A 19,202-nucleotide genomic window follows, 5' to 3' on the forward strand; every position below is an offset into this window, starting at 1 on the left:
TGATTTACAGACAAGCATTGCTTGCACATTTACTATGTCCACAGACAGGAGAAGAATGGGTGATGATGGAAGATTTTTCCTTGATATTGTTTCCCTCCATTTGTCCATATTTTTATTTAGAGTCTGTTGATGATAGGAATATTGTATACGGTTCTGACCATATGCGATATCGGCGCAGGGGTGATGACGTGCTCCACACAACAACAAAGAGGTTGTTGCTCAACAACTCACAGTGTCATTTTGTAAAGAACACATAAATCATCACACAGCAACTTACACTTTCAACGTATACCTAAGAACTTTACAAACATGTACCAATATGAGTTTAAAATAAAAAAGACAGCATTGCAGCATCATCCATCATCAGCATCAAGTCTGTATTTTAAAAAGAAGAACAGTCGGAAAAAAACAGCATAAATAATACTCTTTGGTATAGCAAATGAGTTAATATATTTGGAAAAAAACGATCGAGCGAGGCCGTGACATTCGACAATTTTGACCCACATATGATCAATTCCCTGCATATTTTGTGCCGTCGAGAAAACAAAACCAACCAGAAACTTTGTTCAGACTTGAGCCAACAGCCACGCTCATAATCCCAGGGTCTCATGCAGAAGGTTTGAGTGACTTGCTCAAGGACACTTCAGCAGGATGGATGTTTGCTGACGTACGCTTGAACCGCTGTCCTTGCGCAGAAGGACGGATGGTTTTAAATCCTCCACCGTTTTCCTTCATGATTTAGCTTCCTATCTTCCAGCTTCTCTCGTTGAAATAAAGGTCATGTCAAAAATAAGACCTGAGGCAAATGAAAGGAAGGTTTTTTTCTTGTTTATGTGTTTTTGGTCTGGAAAAGACGGTTCATACGTTGTCAGATGTTGTGACGGGGACAGGTTGTTGTTGTTGTTAAAATGATTTGCATAGCAGCCACCACCAGTAGGGGCATCACCAGGGATTTTGGACCACATTCAAATGTACCCACACAGGGCTCCAAACCAAAATAGAACCGTTTCATGACCTTACTTTTTACATGATGAAACTTTTTGGTGTGTGAATGTTGAAACATACGTGGTCTAGAGCAGTGGTTCTAAACTGGTTTGGCTGCTGTTCCCACCATCACATACTGGCAGGTGCTGATATACTGAGGCTAATTACATACATTAAAAATCTCACGCATGCGCGATAGCGTTCACAATGACCGTAATTTCCGGTGTATAAGCTGCTAGTTTTTTTTTATTAAACTTTGAACCCTACGGCTAATTTCTGGATGGGTGGTGCTGCAGTGCTGCCTCTGTCTATTCTTGTGACATCTCAGTTGCTTCACAACTGCTGTGAATTGTTTAAACACTGTGCCACTCAATTTACCAGACGGACTCATGGAGTCATCTTACAAAGAACATTCATACCTATGGACAATTTGGAGTCTCCAATTAGCCTAGCATGTTTTTGGAATGGGGGAGGAAGCCGGAATACCTGGTTAAAACCCACGCATGCACAGGGAGAAAATGCAAACTCCACATAGCAGAGATTCGAACCCAGGTCTTCCTGAATTGACTGGGTGGATAACAGGCTAACCACTCTGCCTTTTATTTTGTAAAATATATATATATATATACATTTAAAGACAAAGCGCGCCGCATGGTGCCGAGTGGTTAGCATGTAGGTCACACAGCTAGGCGATCAGGCCTGGGTTCGAATCTCCGCTTGGGCTGGTGTAAGATCAGAATTTCCCTTATTCTTCCTCATTTTGTGGAGGTAAAGAAAGGAGGGAAGTTAGCGAGGTAGAGGAGATAGGATTGTCGACAGAAGGAGGAGGAGGAGGAAGTAGGATGAAGCACACAAAGGCAGCAGTTGCTATAACAACGGCACCGTACTGCTTCCATCTCTGTCTCTCCCCTCTCCATCTCTGATCAGCCTCTCATCGTCTGCTCCCTGCTGTCATTTGGCTGGCTCTTCCTTTCTACCGCCCCCCTCCTGTCTCCATCATCATCATCATCACCCTCTCCCCTCCCTCATCTCCATGTGTCCACTCCAAGCCAACAAGCCTGACAAAGAGATGTGTGTGTAGCGGCACCTTTGTCTTTGCTTTGTGTGTGTGTGTGTGTAAGATGCAAGAAGAGCAGTCACCAGGTTCTCATTTCACTACTCTGCTCTCAACCACCTCTAATTCCCTCCATTAGTTTGCCTTTTCTTCTTCCTCTCTCATTTCTCCGCTCCATTTGCTCACTTATCATTATTGATTGTCACGTGCGTGAAAATATTGTTAGCGCCGTGTGACGCTCAGGCCAGGTTTCTTCCGCCACTTCACAGATGTAACAAGCTCTCTAATTGTGCTAAAAGATGCAGCTGTGTTGTGGAACAGGTGCCGGAGAGTGGCACGGAACGGCTAAGATTCATCACCCTCAACTGGGAGACGCCGGTCAACCTCGGATTTCTTCCCATTTGCAAGCCAATTTTGTCCCGGGCGATCAGGCCAGTGGATATACAGTAATCATTTATCCCAATGAATTGGTTCCAGAGCCGATCCCCTTAAGGGAATTTCCGACAAGTAGGATTCCCTATTTGTTAGAGCATAGAAAAGATGTTTACGTCCCTCTGAATACGGTCCTTGAGACACCTTTACACTCCTATTACCAATCAATCAATCAGTAGCACTTATGGCACTGAGAGCCAACTGAAGCCCCACCTGAGCCAGCACTTGGTGACGGAGGCAAGGAAGAGCTCCCTCTGGGAAAGAAACCTTGGACAGAGCCCAGGCCTTGTGTGGCGGCCGTCTGTCCCGACCGGTTGGGCTGAGACATAGAAATAAATAGAGACGGTAGATCAAGCCACAAGTCTATTTTTCAAGCGTTAAATTTAGCAGCATACCAGTAAGAGAAACACCGCTTCAGCTTTTTAACAAAATAAAAGCTTGAAAGACCCCCGCGTTATGTAACCAGCGCTCATTGCAACGAAGATGATGGATGACCAACGATGAATCTTTGAAGTGGAGCAATCGAACCTTTTATATGAGCCAAAACACCAGTTTTACAAGGAGCACACTCGAAAAGAAAAGGCATGGCGCTCAATATCAACAACTTTAGAAAAAATCAGGTGTCCTTTTGTTTGGCAAGCACAAGTACCCGATGCTCCGTCTATCTTGTTGGCTTGTAGAAGGCAAAAGAGTGAAATACAGCTCTATTCCAAAAAGGAACGATACAGCTGGTGGATACACGACGCAGACGTGACGTACATGGTAAGCGTCTGTTGTGAAATTGAGGTAACTGTACGCTTAAGCAAAGAGGTAAGGGAAGGGAGAGGATCTCTGACCCCCGGATTGAGTAGGGGGATGGTTCCACAACAGAGTAGCCTGATAACTATACATACTGGATATACTGGATATGTACATATGCACATATATACTGAGTGTACAGTATATACATACAGCATATATATACACACTGTGTGTGTGTGTGAGATGATTTTTACGTTTCATTTTCTCTGTAAAAATGTACAAAAATCTGATTTAAATCCATATCAATGAACTGTGCTATTAAGGTCATGTGATTTAAATGTCAAATCAATAATTCACACCTTGACTCCCACCTCAGTTCTTTGTCATTTTGACTGTGTTGCTTCTCCTTCGTATGAACACTTCCTAATTGTACGTTTAGCGTATGAGTGGACTGTATTTTGCAGCGTAGCTTTAATGCAGGTGATTCCAACGGTAAAGTTGCTTCCACGGGCGGGCGCCTATGCAGTAACTCTGTACGTGTGCGTTTGCATTTCTGTGTGGGTGCGTGCCGTCCCTCACACCCACTGGATCATTATGAGAGTTTTTATTGGTAGCCTTTGCATAGCAAGTCTGTTATTACCAACATCAGTCACAGGCATTTAGGGAAATACTTTAACACCCCCTCCCTCCGCACATGCACTCCGAAAGTCAGATTTGTTCACAAAATCAAGGACAGCATGCTGGAAACCTGAATTATTTAACCCCATTGATTGATGGATTGCACACACACACACACACACCGCAGCACATACTTTTATATTCCCCTCTGTGTTTCCTGGAACCGGGGGAGCAAAGCATTATAGGCTATAAAGTTTAATGATTATTTAAAATAATTATCAATTACATGATATGTTATACTGTAAATGTCATGTGACGTTGATGACATGGGTGACACATGCAATCCACTCAAATGACCTGCGTGATCAAACGGGAGCTCTCTGTCAACGTAATGGGTGGTAACCCTGAACTTAATGGTTGGATCAAAGAACAACCTGCACATTCTGCAACAATATTTCTTTGTTCTGGTAAAAACAAAAAAAGTATTTATTAGTCATAAAATAATATTGCAAAACAGTTTTCATTATCGTACATCATTTATTCTTATGTAACATTATTATTACAAATATACTTGCATAATAATCCTTCATTTATCGCTGTTAATTGGTTCCTGTGATAAATTAATTACCACAGATTACCAGAATTCCTTATTCATAAATGAAATATTTTTGTAGTTAGAGCATAAAAAACCTGTTATGACCTTAATTTTGAACATTCTTGGAGCCCTCTAGACATGAAATAACACCCCTATAGTCACCTTTCCATTTGTATTAATCAATAGAGTAAAAAGAAGCCATTTCAAGAGTCTTGCTCGCGTTTGTCGCAGTTAGAATGTTCGCTAAGGGAGCTTTGTGACGGGTGGACAGGAAGTGATGTCAGGGGTTCAATGTTGAGTTCTAGCTTTTCGTGGGTAGCCCATGTTATTGGGATCATATTATTACTATTGTTATGAGTATTATGTTATTACTACTGTTCCTATTGTGAGATCATTTAACCTGCAATAAATGCCTGTTGGTCGGCCGATCAAGTCTAGTGCTGGTGTACTGACACCGGGTGACCAGTGTGGAATCACATTCACAGTTAGAATCTTCTTGCTTGGATTTGTATTGCAGTTCATTGTTTATTGTACTGAAAATGTTGACTTGAATATGCAAAAGTATTGCTATGGCATGGATGGGCTCAGTGCTTCTTTTAATCATCTTCCTTCTGTGTTTCAGCTCCAGGAGACAGTCAAACGGAAACTGGATAGTGCCAGATCCCCTCTCAACGGAGACCAGAATGGTATCTGTGATGGAGGCAGCTACTCACCCACAACCAAACGGTTACGGAAGGAGGGCTCCAGTGGTTTAGACTCCCTAACAGGTCTTCCCAACAACAATGTTCCACCCATCTCTCCGCTGCACCACCAACTCGACGTGAAGCCTCTGATCGGCGGGCCCAACACTTCTACGGGAAACGGCACAAACAGCAACGGCAACCATGTAAGCCGGCCGGCGGACGAGCTGGGAAAGAATGGTGGCAGCCATCTTTCAGACATGAAGATGAATGGTTCGCTAGACTTGGAGGACAGCTTCGGCCTCCTCAAGGACCTGAAACAGGAGCCGCTGGATGACGGGGCTGGAATGGAGTCTTCGGACCCCCAGTCTCTGTCCAATCAGAACAAACTGTTTTCTGACATCAACCTCAATGACCAGGAGTGGCAGGAGCTGATTGACGAGTTGGCCAACACTGTACCCGAGGACGACATGCACGACCTCTTCAACGAGGACTTTGAGGAAAAGAAAGAGCCAGATTTTGGCCGGCCGGCAAACAATCAGACTCCAGGACCACAGGAAGCAGTCAGTAATACGACAGCACCTGGGGGGGGGGCGGTACCCCCGACATCCCTTCCACCCCCTGCTCAACCCCCACAGGGTGGCCCACAGGTGCCTATGGGCTCACCACAGGTTAGTACGGCTAATCACATCTCGTGACACTGCCTTTACTTCAGAATTACGACTAATCACTTAGATACTGTGCTGCTTGCGAGTCAGTAGGGAAACGGTAGCTGTTTCTTTGGCAGGAGCCAGTCATCTGTCTATATACTCACGACAAGCTTGTCAACCCTCTTGTCATTTTAATAGTCAATATAACAGTCTGGCTCACGGTGAGCTAAACTCATCACACAGCAGCTTAACACTCAAAAGGTATATAATGCATTGCATCTGTGCAAAGCATGTATTGGTGCCTGCCAGGAGGCTGCAATGATGTCAGCCTCCCTCTGGGCTCTTATGTCTCCCTCTGGTGGCAGCATTGCAGCCGCTTGTCCTCCGATGAAACGCTTTGCTCAGACGCTTCTGTTTTTATTTTACGGTACCAGTTGATCAGGTACAGGAATCCACTGGCCAATTGTGTGCGAGTTACGCCATCCCACATTATAGTACTCAATCAAGTCTGTGCTTTCCCAGTGGATCAACTGTGACTGTAAATACAGAGACAGACGGAAGAGTGAGTGACACGGAAGAAAAAGTGAGAGATGTTGGGGAAGTCGAGTGATACAGAGAGAGAAGACAGACATGAGGGAGCCAACAGGAAACTAAAATACAAAACATAGCAACAGTTAGGTTAGGGCAGCCCAGTTAGCATGTTTTTTGGTTTACATTGAACATATCCGCCCAAATTTTGCCTCTGTTTGCGTACATTCTCCGGTTAGCATACAATATAGCCCGCGTCTTGTCACATTAATACGCTGCGTGAGTCCAGCTGTGTTCTTAATGTATTTTTAATGCAAAACGTCCTTGTTAGCATCCTGTTAGCTTGCTAATACTTGCCATGATGTCATGAGCAGTTGACTTTGTAGTACCACAAGTCTCAAAAATGAAACACATTCTACAAACATAGAAAACTATTTGAAATACATATACATTATATGATGAATGGAAGGGATAACTGAACATTTAAGGTTACTTTACCTTCATTGAAGGCATGATTGTTGCCAAACACAGAAACCACCTTCGTGTTTTGCTACAAGCTATTTCATGAATGCAGTCGTGTTTCTCACCTTATTTGATCAAAATGCTGACACTGGCAACTTTCTGTGACACCATTCGGGGTTATTTTGCAGCCGTAGGGAAAAAACTATTGAATTCAAGAAATAACTTATGGCAAAACCCTAAGGTGGTGGTCCATGTTTGTATCGCTGCTACATGGCAAGTTACGTCACCATAAAAACATGTTTTGATAGTTTTACAATTATGCAAGGTGACTTGAGCGAGTTCGATGTAGACTGGATTTAAATTTGGGGTTTACACCACTAATGTGCTGCACGGCGGTCGTGTGGTTAGCGAGCAGACCTCACAGCTAGGAGACCTGGGTTCAATCCCACCCTCGGCCATCTCTGTGTGGAGTTTGCATGTTCTCCTCGTGCATGCGTGGGTTTTCTCCGGGTACTCCGGTTTCCTCCCCCATTCCAAAAACATGCTAGGTTAATTGGCCACTCCAAATTGTCCATAGGTATGAATGTGGGTGGGAATGGTTGTTTGTCTATATGTGCCCTGGGATTGGCTGGCCACCAGTCCAGGATGTACCTCGCCTCTCGCCCCAAGACAGCTGGGATAGACTCCAGCACCCCCGCGACTCCCGTGAGGATAGGCGGTAGAAAATGAATGAATGAACACCACTAATGTGATTTTTTAAAAATATTTTTGTGCTCCTCAGGTCCGACCTTCATCATCAGGCCCTCAGTTTGCCACCACCGCCAATGGCACACCTCCTCAGCAGCCTTTGCAGCAGTCCCCCGCCGTTGCCATGGCGTCAGGGTCCCCATTACACAACTGTGTGGCTCGCTCTCCTCAGACCCCGACCCAGGCTCAAACGCAAGCAGTTCCAAGGCCTGGCAACGGATACATGATGAACCCAGGCGCTGGTGTAAGCCAGGCAGGTACCGGACAAACAGGGCCTGGGCTTGTCCCAGGTCAGCCAGTCGGACCAGTAACACCGGAACTTTCCCCTGCAGAGCAACTGAAAGCAATGGCTGCTCAGCAACGTGCTAAACTGTTGCAGCAAAAGCAGCAGCAACAACAGCAGCAGCAAGCAGCCAACTGGTCTCCAGCTGGCCCTCCAACCAGCCCTTATAACGCCGGTCCCTTTAACCAAGACAAACCCAACAGCCCAATGATGTATCCACCACAAGCCTTTAACACACCACAGGCCCCGCTAGGGGCTGGAATGGCCCCCAACAACGGACCCAAAGCTCCCATGAACAACTACCTCCCTCACAATCACATGGGCATGATGGGCCAGCAGCAGAACAGTATCAGCCAGACCACCCTGTCCAAGCAGCAGCAGCAGCAGCAAACGGCAGCCATGTTGTCCTACAACAACACCAAGCCACTGAGCCACTTCAGCGGCAGTGGGGTCGACCACATCGGCCACAGGATGACTCCACCCGTGGGCGGGAACGGTCAGGTCAAGAACCCAATGTTGCCTCCCTACATGGCTGGTGGAGGAGGTGGGGGCCAGGGGGCGGGGCCGGGGCAAACCCAGGGGCCAATCCCGGGGCAAACGGCCCATCTGAGCGAGGAACAGAAGCGAATGTTGCTGATGAAGCAGAAGGTGTTGAACCAGAACATCCCCTACAGCAACATGCAGCCTCACGGACAGGTAAGTTCATTGTGTAATACCGCAATCATTAGCTAACGGTGAATTAGTGCTGGAGTCTTGTCAGCACTCTGGGTCTGCCCCACCTGGAACATTTGCTTCCTTCATTTGACCTTGGAAGGCCAACCAATCATGTCCTTGTGGCAGCAATCATCCTCGGGTTTATATCATGAACAATTCCGTGAGAAAGCCAGATGAGAAAACATAAAACTATGGTCCTTTTATGAAATCTTTCAGCACTGCAGCCAGGGAAGGTAAAATGGCGGCAGTTACCCCAGCAACAAGCCAGGGCTGGAAGCAGGCGTAGGAAAATGGCCTGTCGAGAGTGTATTGATGCCTCTGCAACACGACCAGCACTGATAGCCCCCCCTCCCCCAACACACACGCACACGCTTACACACACCACGGCAAACAGCAAAGCTAAACGCCTCCTTAGCTCATATCCCCAATCTGTCACAGCTGACTGATGGCTGAGATTGGACCACTAAGCCAAGCCTGCCGATGTCATTACCACATCAACCACCTTGGGCGCCTGGCGTCCGCATCCTGGTGACTGGCCTGGCGCGGCCATTTTGGGTTCAGCTAGGACGCAGGTGTCTTGAATAATCCATTGGAGGAGAGATATTAAAGGGACTGTATGCAACTCACTCCCAATAGCAATTTTTGCTTTAGTGGTTTAAGGCTATAAGGCTGTGGTTTAAAATAGTGGTTTGTACGCACCAATGTTGATATTGCTCACAAACTAATACTAACTTTTGTTAGTATTAACAAAAGTAACTACAGTAACTAATTACATTTGTGTTCACCCATGCTGTATACGCGCACACAAAAGCAGTCTCTGAGACACCATCAACGATTTACATTCATGTTGTCATTAAGAAAAGCTTTACTTTAATCCCTTGTTTATCGCAGCTAATTGGTTCCAGACTTGACTGTGATGAGTGAATTTTAGCAAAGTAGGATTCTTCATCGATAAAACACAATTTTTTGTAGTTGGAGCATAGAAAACCTGTTTATGGCATTCTAAATACATTCTTTTAAGATTATTACAGCCCTCTCGACATAAAATAACACCCCTATAGTCACATTTACGCTCATATTACCCAATATAGAAGACATAAGATAAACTTGTGTCAAATGTCAAAAGACATTTAAAAGATAAATAATGTGTGTTGCTGTAAATGTGTTGTGGGTTTAGGGGAGCTGAGTGGGAGGCAGACAAGAAGTGACATCAGGGCTTGGTGTGGGTCACGGCCGCAACAGTAGCCCATGTCAGGGATTATTGTGCCTGTTGTGAGATGCTAAAAGCCTGTTGTTGCGGCAATCAAGTCTGATGCTTTACAGTAACATTTGTGACACCCAGTGACTAGTGTAGAACACTATCATCGCAATGTCTTTAAATGCATCTTCTGAATGCCTTAGATTTGTATTTTACTGAATTTAGCCATGGCGGCACGGTGGTCTAGGGGTTAGCGCGCAGACCTCAGGCACCTCTGTGTGGAGTTTGCATGTTCTCCCCGTGCATGCGTGGGTTTTCTCCGGGTACTCCGGTTTCCTCCCACATTCCAAAAACATGCTAGGTTAATTGGATACTCCAAATTGTCCATAGGTATGAATGTGAGTGTGAATGGTTGTTTGTCTATATGTGCCCTGTGATTGGCTGGCGACCAGTCCAGGGTGTACCCCGCCTCTCGCCCGAAGACAGCTGGGATAGGCTCCAGCACCCCCCGCGACCCTCGCGGTAGAAAATGAATGAATGAATGAATGAATTTAGCCATGTTTATTCTGTGATAGACTGAAGCGCAAAGTGACATGGGATTATTGTATATTCAGAGATAGCTATCAGAGATAGCTTTGTGTTGCTTGGGGCGGGGGGCACTGATGTGTCGGTGGTGGGGGTGTGAGTGGCAGAGGGGACGATACTATTGTCTTTATTGATGTTTGAGCGATGCTGGTGAAGCAAATCATACAGTGCAGTGGTGTGTACAGGTAAGTACATTACTACTACAGGTTCTACTAAGTATTTCAAATCACAGGTGGGGGGAGTGAAAACAATTCTGTCCTCGAGTGGGGGCATGACAAAAACTCATTGAGAAGCATCGCTTTAAGGCCCGTGCAGTGCCTGTGGATGTGTTTGATAGTCATTGTGTGTGTGTGTATCGCTGTATCGCATCTTTCTTTGTCTCCATCTTATGCACTCATTTCTTCCGTTTTGTTCATGATATGACTTCAGTCCATCACCTCCTCCTCCTCCTGCCCTCTGCTGATCCCTGTGTCTCCTGCTGCTCCTCCTCCTTGCCCACCCCACCCCCTTCCCCTCCTGCCAGAGACACTCAGCACCAATAAAAGAGCAGATTTATTAATATGGGGCCTTTGTGGCTGCTGCCTGGAGGGTTGTGTGTTTGTGCAAGCATGCGCGCGTGTGTGTTTGTGTGTGTGTGTTTCATGGATTTCGATGGGCGGCTGGGCGGGGTTTGAGAGATTTATTTGAGTGAGCAGAGGAGAACTGGAGACGAGAAAAGCAGGAGAAGAAAGCATGTGCAGAGGGGGGAAAATGACCTAACACAGAAAGGCAGGCACGGAAAGGAAGGAAAGGAGATTTATTCTAAAGTGAAAATTACAAATATGAAAAACAAAGTCAAGGACCCGCAAAGGAGAAAAAAAATAAGTGAGATGCAAAGTTGGTTGTCATTCATGCAAAAATATTTAGTTTTTTTTCTCTGAGTTGTTTTGACAGTACAGCTCCTTAATCTACATACAAGTTCCGCTCCTACAACAATATTTAGTGTGTGCCAGAATTTATACCTAAATGACACCTGAATGGACTTCTGAGTCTCTCACATAGGCGGCATGAAATGCATTTGAAAAACAGTCATAAAAATATGTTGTAGTTGTCGTGCACACTGGAAGAAGGACACAGGCTTATTGGGAGGGTAGTTAGTACTGTCCATTTCGTAGGAGCAGATCCTTTCACATGTTCAAGGATGTCGCCTTTATCCTATTATATGATGGTGGTAAAACATTAATTCAAAAAACAACTGTGGTACCACACTTAATGACACAAGGCATTAAGTCTGCCTTCACGGGGAAAGGAAAGTTGATCTTAAAGGGGAACTGCACTTTTTGGGGAAATTTGCCCAACATTCGCAATCCTTATGTGAAACAGTATATATGAACACATATTTCTTTCCCTTCTCTGTGCATTATAATGCAAGAAAACGAGTTAATATGAGCTAGCTTACAATGTTGTCATTGGGACACACCGATTTCGACTATGAAAAGACCTCTTTAAAAAAACTGACTGACTAATCCTGGCCTGCCAGAAACTGGAGCATTGCAGGTATTGTTTTTATTGTCATATACAGTGCTACCTTGGCATAAGAGTGGCCCAACTAACCAGTGCTTTTCACATTTTTACAACTCTCTGATGATTGTGGCATTGAACTGCCAGCTAAATTGGACTTCCAGCTGCTATTGATAGGATGTCAATGTGATGACCTGGCTGAAGTCCAGTGCTGTGCTAGCATTAGCCATTTAGCATGGAACATGGATTTTCAACATCTGGGTAAAACATACGTACATTATAGCGATGTGATTGATCCTATTTATGATGTATTGTATAAAACTGTACATCAGAGAATATATATATATATATATATATATATATATATATATATATATATATATATATATATATATATATATATATATATATATATATACTATATACACAGTGCATCCGGAAAGTATTCACAGCGCTTCACTTTTTCCACATTTTGTCACGTTACAGCCTCATTCCAAATTGTATTAATTTAATCTCTTACCTCAAAATTCTACACAAAATACTCCATTATGACAATGTGAAAAAGTTTTTTTTTGACTCTTTTTGAATTTATTAAAAATAGAAAACTAAGAAATCACATTTACATAAGTATTCACAGCCTTTGCCATGAAGCTCAAAGTTGAGTTCAGGTGCATCTTTTTTCCACTGATCATCCTTGAGATCTTTCTACAGCTTAATTGGAGTCCACCTGCAGTAAATTCAGTTGATTGGACATGATTTGGAAATATAATAACTGTCTATATAAGGTCCCACAGTTGACTGTGCATGTCAGAGCACAAACACCAAGCATGAAGTCAAAAGAACTGTCTGTAGACCTGCGAGACAGGATTGTCTTGAGGCACAAATCTGGGGAAGGATACAGAAAAATTTCTGCTGCTTTGAAGGTCCCAATGAGCACAGTGGCCTCCATTATTCGTAAATGGAAGACGTTTGGAACCACCAGGACTCTTCCTAGAGCTGGCCGGCCTTCTAAACTGAGCGATCGGGGAAGAAGGGCCTTAGTCAGGGAGGTGACCAAGGCCCTGATGGTCACTCTGAGAGGAGAGCCTTCCAGAAGGACAACCATCTCTGCAGCAATCCACCAATCAGGCCTGTATGGTAGAGTGGCCAGACGAAAGCCACTCCTTAGTAAAAGGAACATGGCAGCCCGTGCCAAAAAGCACCTGAATGACTCTCAGACCATGAGAAACAAAATTCTCTGGTCTGATGAGACAAAGATTGAACTCTTTGGTGTGAATGCCAGGCGCCATGTTTGGAGGAAACCAGGCACTGCTCATCACCAGGCCAATACCATCCCTACAGTGAAGCATGGTGGTGGCAGCATCATACTGTGGGGATGTTTTTCAGCAGCAGGAACTGGCAGACTAGTCAGGATAGAAGGAAAAACGAATGCAGCAATATATAGAGATATCCTGGATGAAAACCTGCTCCAGAGCGCTCTTGACCTCAGGCTGGGGCGAAGGTTCATTTTTCAGCAGGACAACGACCCGAAGCACACAGCCAAGATCTCAAAAGATTGGCTTCAGAACCACTCCGTGAATGTCCTGGAGTGGCCCAGCCAGAGTCTAGACTTGAATCCGATCGAACATCTCTGGAGAGATCTGAAAATGGCCTTGCACAGACATCCATCCTGATGGAGCTTGAGACTTATTGCAAAGAAGAATGGGCAAAACTGCCTAAAGATAGGTGTGCTAAACTTGTGGGATCATATTCATAAAGACTTGAGGCTGTAATTGCTGCCAAAGGTGGATCAACAAAGTATTAAGCAAAGGCTGTGAATACTTATGTAAATATGATTTTTTTGTTTTCTATTTTTAATAAATTCAAAACATGTCAAAAAAACCTTTTTCCACATTGTCATAATGGAGTATTTTGTGTAGAATTTTGAGGTAAGAGATTAATTTAATACAGTTTGGAATGAGGCTGTAACATGACAAAATGTAGAAAAAGTGAAGCGCTGTGAATACTTTCCGGATGCACTGTATATGTGTGTATATATATGTGTGTGTATATATATATGTGTGTATATGTGTGTATATATATGGATATATATGTATGTATATATGTATGTATATATATACGTACAGTGAAGAAAATAAGTATTTGAACACCCTGCTATTTTGCTATTTCTCCCACTTAGAAATCATGGAGGGGTCTGAAATTTTCATCGTAGGTGCATGTCCACTGTGAGAGAGATAAACTAAAAAGAAAAATCCAGAAATCACAATGCATGATTTTTTAACAATTTATTTGTGTGATACAGCTGCTAATAAGTATTTGAACACCTGTGTATCATCTAGAATTCTGACCCTGAAAGACCTGTTAGTCTGCCCATTAGAAGTCCACCTGCACTCCATGTATCATCCTGAATCAGATGCACCTGTTTGAGGTTGTTAGCTGCATAAAGACACCTGTCCACCCCATACAATCAGTAAGACTTTAACTTGTAACATGGCGAAGACCAAAGAGCTGTCCAAAGACACCAGAGACAAAATTGTACACCTCCACAAGGCTGGAAAGGGCTACGGAGCAATTACCAAGCAGCTTGGTGAAAAAAGGTCCACTGTTGGAGCTATCATTAGAAAATGGAAGAAGCTAAACATGACGGTCAATCTCAATCGGAGTGGAGCCCCATGCAAGATATCACCTCGTGGGGTCTCAATGATTCTAAGAAAGGTGAGGAATCAGCCCAGAACTACACGACAGGACTTGGTCAATGACCTGAAAAGAGCTGGGACCACCGTTTCCAAGGTTACTGTAGGTAATACACTAAGACGTCATGATGTGAAATCATGCATGGCACGAAAGGTTCCCCTGCTTAAACCAGCACATGTCAAGGCCCGTCTTAAGTTTGCATATGACCATTTGGATGATACAGAGGAGTCATGGGAGAAAGTTTTATGGTCAGATGAGACCAAAATAGAACTTTTTGGTCATAATTCCAATAAGCGTGTTTGGAGGAAGAAGAATGAAGAGTACAATCCGAAGAACACCATCCCTACTGTGAAGCATGGGGGTGGTAGCATCATGCTTTGGGGGTGTTTTTCTGCACATGGGACAGGACGAGTGCACTGCATTAAAGAGAGGATGACTGGGGCCGTGTATTGTGAGATTTTGGGGAACAACCTCCTTCCCTCTGTCAGAGCATTGAAGATGGGTCGTGGCTGGGTCTTCCAACACGACAACGACCCGAAGCACACAGCCAGGAAAACCAAGGAGTGGCTCCGTAAGAAGCATATCAAGGTTCTAGCATGGCCCAGCCAGTCTCCAGACCTGAACCCAATCGAAAATCTTTGGAGGGAGCTCAAACTCCGTGTTTCTCAGCGACAGCCCAGAAACCTGACTGATCTAGAGAAGATCTGTGTGGAGGAGTGGGCCAAGATCCCTCCTGCAGTGTGTGCAAACCTGGTGAAAAACTACAGGAAACGTTTGACCTCTGTAATAGCAAACAAAGGCTACTGTACCAAATATTAACATTCATTTTCTCAGGTGTTCAAATACTTATTAGCAGCTGTATCACACAAATAAATTGTTAAAAAATCATGCATTGTGATTTCTGGATTTTTCTTTTTAGTTTATCTCTCTCACAGTGGACATGCACCTACGATGAAAATTTCAGACCCCTCCATGATTTCTAAGTGGGAGAAATAGCAAAATAGCAGGGTGTTCAAATACTTATTTTCTTCACTGTATGTATGTATATATGTATGTATATATGTGTGTGTGTATATATGTATATATATGTATATATATGTGTATATATGTATATATATACGTATATAATGATGAATTTAATTTCTGTGTATTTTTATGTGTTTTAAACGAGAAAAACAATGACATTGAGTTTGGAGGAAATGTTTTATGACTATTGCCATGTGTTTTAGGAATTAGGTATTATTTTAAGCTGACACTGCAAAAACATGTTTGTGTCAGTGTGAGAGGTCTCACTCGCTCACATTTTGTATTTGCTGAACGTTTGTAGGCAAGTTTAAGAGCTAATATGCTAATAATAAAGAAAAATAATCCTACAAAATATGATTCTATTGGTTTAAATAGTGGCCCATAGTTCCCAAATTAATATCCTGTAACCAAAATTTTACGTAATTATCATTGTAGTTAATTCACCACAGAGAGATTTCACCTACTTACTATAGATAAAAACATATTTCTATCTGTGATTAAATATGATTAATTCTCAGTTAACTGTGGATTTAAAATGTGATCAATCACAGTCAAATATTTTAATGGATTGACAGCCCTGTTTAAAACACTACTCAAACTTCTTTTCTCTGCGCATTGATACACATACTTGCATACATGCTAGTTCTGTCAACAACAGCAGACAATACAGATACAGCAACAACACGATGTCTCCTAGGGATGGCTGTGTCTTCCAGCACAAGACGTGTGCTCCAGTCCTCAGGTGAAAAATAGTGATGGCAAACCAGCATCTTGTTGAGTCTTTGTAGCCAAACTGGGAGCTAGGTATCCACTCTTCCGTCTGTGAAGGACGCTGAGTGAGTCTGCCAGATGAAGTTTTTTTGTTTGTTTTTTTGCGAGGGCTTTAGCGTCAAAATAAGTACTCTTGCCCATGATGTCTGTTGTTAGCTAGCTCATATAATTTTTTTTTCTCACGAAAAGGAAAAGAAATATGTGTTTGTGTTTCACATAAGGATTGTGAATGATGGGCAAAATTCCAAAGAAAAGTGCACTTCCCCTTTAACCATTTGAATGGCTCGGGGTCGGTAACCTTTACTATCACAGGAGGCATTTCTCCCTATCTTCCACTGGAAAATAAAAATAGTGTGGAGCCACAAAACATCACACAGCTTATTAACACTCATTAGTCAAACCTCGCTAGCTGACGTCTTAAGATACGTATGTGCAGAACGGTGAATTGACAAGCTTTTAGCTAGCATGGCTCCACTTAACTCTCAATCAGTGAACAAATGTGGTCTCCGGTTTGAGCCCAGCTTGTGCAGGGCTGCACTGAGGGGATGACCGCAGCTACACGTGTCAGCCATACTTTGAAATAAACGACTGGTTTTCAGAAAATCCCTAAGGCTTGTTTTGAAAATGACTTTCAACATATTTTTTGTTTTTGCTTGCTAATTTTTCAGCACATACGGGTAAGCCAGCATCGTTGGCAAGGAAGACAAATAAATATGTCCATGCAGAAATAAACGCTCTGTTTTTTCATTGTTGGCATTCATGGTTGTCATACCGCAAGGGTAAACAGCCAGGATGCATTCATGTCAGATATTTTCAACTTTTTCCACACAAATTTTTGAGCTTCTTGAAGAGAGCACAATAAGGAGGTTAAAGAGCTGCGGGTTGCCGACCCCTGAATTAGAGTGAGTTGTGCCGGTCGAAATATTCCGATATTATATGGGATTGTCATCAAAGCTGATTTCTGGTCACATGACGGCAATGGGTCAGTGACATCATTTTTTTCGGAAAGAAGTGGAATGCTTGTCAACATGGAAACAACAAGCTGGCGTTTCTGGAGTTTCCCCCCTCTGGAAGCCATCCAGAGGCATTCCCAGGCCAATTGAGAGACATGGTCTCTCCGACGTGTCCTGGGTCATCCGCCCACTGGGCGGACTTACCCTGAACCCCTCCCTGGAGACATCCTGGGTGCTGTAAGTGTGTGAGGCATATTTAAGGCTTAAACCCGGATTGTGTTGTGAGTGACCAATGGCAATTGAAGAGAAAGGGGTGTTCTGGAGCTGAATCAAATGTAATAATAAAGACAATAATAATAATAGTAATAATGGGTTGGTTTTATTTTAGCAAGGCCACCACCACTGGAAGTAAGGCAGGTGAAGTGTTTTGCCCAAGGACACAAAAGCAGTGACTGGGTGGAGCGAACCGCCAACCGCCTGGTTTCTGGATGACCTGCTGTACCTCTACCTAATAGTAATACTCACAACAATAAAATAGTCATCACTACACTCACTTTTATTGCAAATGTTAATCCTCGACAGACAAGTTGATTCTGAAGTCATCAGAAATGTGACTTAGTGTCTCGAGTCCACACCCCTTTTAATCCCTATATTTATGACAACCATAGAGTGGCGAGGGATTACTGTGTCTGTAGTTGTTGTTGTTAAATTTGCTAAAATTTTACCTCGCTTTTTGGTCTTTGTACTGTCTCGGTGTTTTACACCGTAGTTTGGCACGTCTTTGAAAATATGAAGTAAAATTTGGCCTCGGCTTTTGTACATTGTCTTTTATTCCTGGGTTTTTGTAAACTGTCATGGTTTTGGGCGATGGATTACGGTGTGTGTACAGACTCGGCTTTGAATGGCTTCTCCCTGGTACCCCGTTAGCTTAGCTTTGTGCTTGACTGAGGCGACACCAACTATGACTCGAATCTGTTTTGTTTTTCAGGTTGTGCGTGTTTGCGTATTTGTGTGTGTGATACGCAAACACGACTGTCACTGCTCCGTCTCCTCCTTTCCACCGTGTCGGCTAATCCGGTTAGCAGCTGCTCGGGGAAACTTCAGCCAGGCTCCTCAAAAGCTTGTTAGTCAAGCTTTAATTGTTGCTCCCTCGCATATCGCCGTGATGCTAATTTATGGCTGTTGTCGCGGTTACTGTGGCCATGCTGGTGGATGTCTCGGTGGAGAAAAGACACGGCGTGTGTGGATTGTGGGTTTATCTGAGTGATGGATTGACAGCTGCTTGCCCCAAGGAGGCCTTTCAGAACCATGCTGAGAAATTGAAGGTGTGGGTTTGATCATTTGGATGTGTTAATAAGTCAATGTGTGTTGTCATGCATGTAGGAAATGACGGTGTCACACACTAACTACAGTATATGAAGGAGGGGGTGCCGGTGCTGATAGCCCTGTGAGTCACGACATCAGCCCCCTCATACGTGCGTATGCACACTCGACAATAAACAGGCTCTGAAAACGCCCACAGGCTTGCACACTCTGCCGAGGTCCTTCCTGCTGCGTAGTCTCCCCACGCCTCTCCCTTTGCTCAGGTAATTCCTCTCTGATCATTGTCTTTGTCCTCCGTTTTCATCTTGCGCCGACAACCCCCTCGGAGTCAGCAGCTGTAACGCACATACACAGTTTCCTCACACGGGACGCACCGTGCCAACCCGTGCATCAAAAGCATCCAATCAGTCTGGGACTTCAGCTTCCGTGCGCTTTCACTGAACTGCAGCGAAACAACCGACCAGTAGATGGCGGTGTCTCATGACCTCAATGGAAGGTGGCGTTTCAACAGCCCGCGGTGCAACCTAAAAATCCTCATCAAAACGTGTGTGCTTACTAGCAACACAAGTCAGGTCCACACGGGATATCACTCGGATGATGCCGCCTCCTTCCCGCCATGTGACAAGACGCAGCAAATCAAATGCTTTATTCAGAGCAGCTTTGG

At 44.0% G+C, this 19,202-nt stretch overlaps 1 protein-coding gene across 1 annotated transcript in view; it reads left to right on the top strand.

The window, feature by feature from the left end:
- maml3 (mastermind-like transcriptional coactivator 3) overlaps positions 1-19,202 on the top strand; it is a 115,152-nt gene that overhangs the window by 47,796 nt on the left and 48,154 nt on the right. The window contains exons 2-3 of the mRNA XM_058091681.2: positions 5,047-5,775; positions 7,526-8,470. Coding sequence (XP_057947664.2) covers positions 5,047-5,775; positions 7,526-8,470 — 1,674 coding nt within the window. The remainder of the gene's footprint in view (positions 1-5,046; positions 5,776-7,525; positions 8,471-19,202) is intronic.

Source organism: Doryrhamphus excisus, linkage group LG9 (assembly GCF_037039965.1).
Source record: "Doryrhamphus excisus strain RoL-2023G ecotype Guam linkage group LG9, RoL_Dexc_Guam_v1.1, whole genome shotgun sequence".
Taxonomy (NCBI): domain Eukaryota; kingdom Metazoa; phylum Chordata; class Actinopteri; order Syngnathiformes; family Syngnathidae; genus Doryrhamphus; species Doryrhamphus excisus.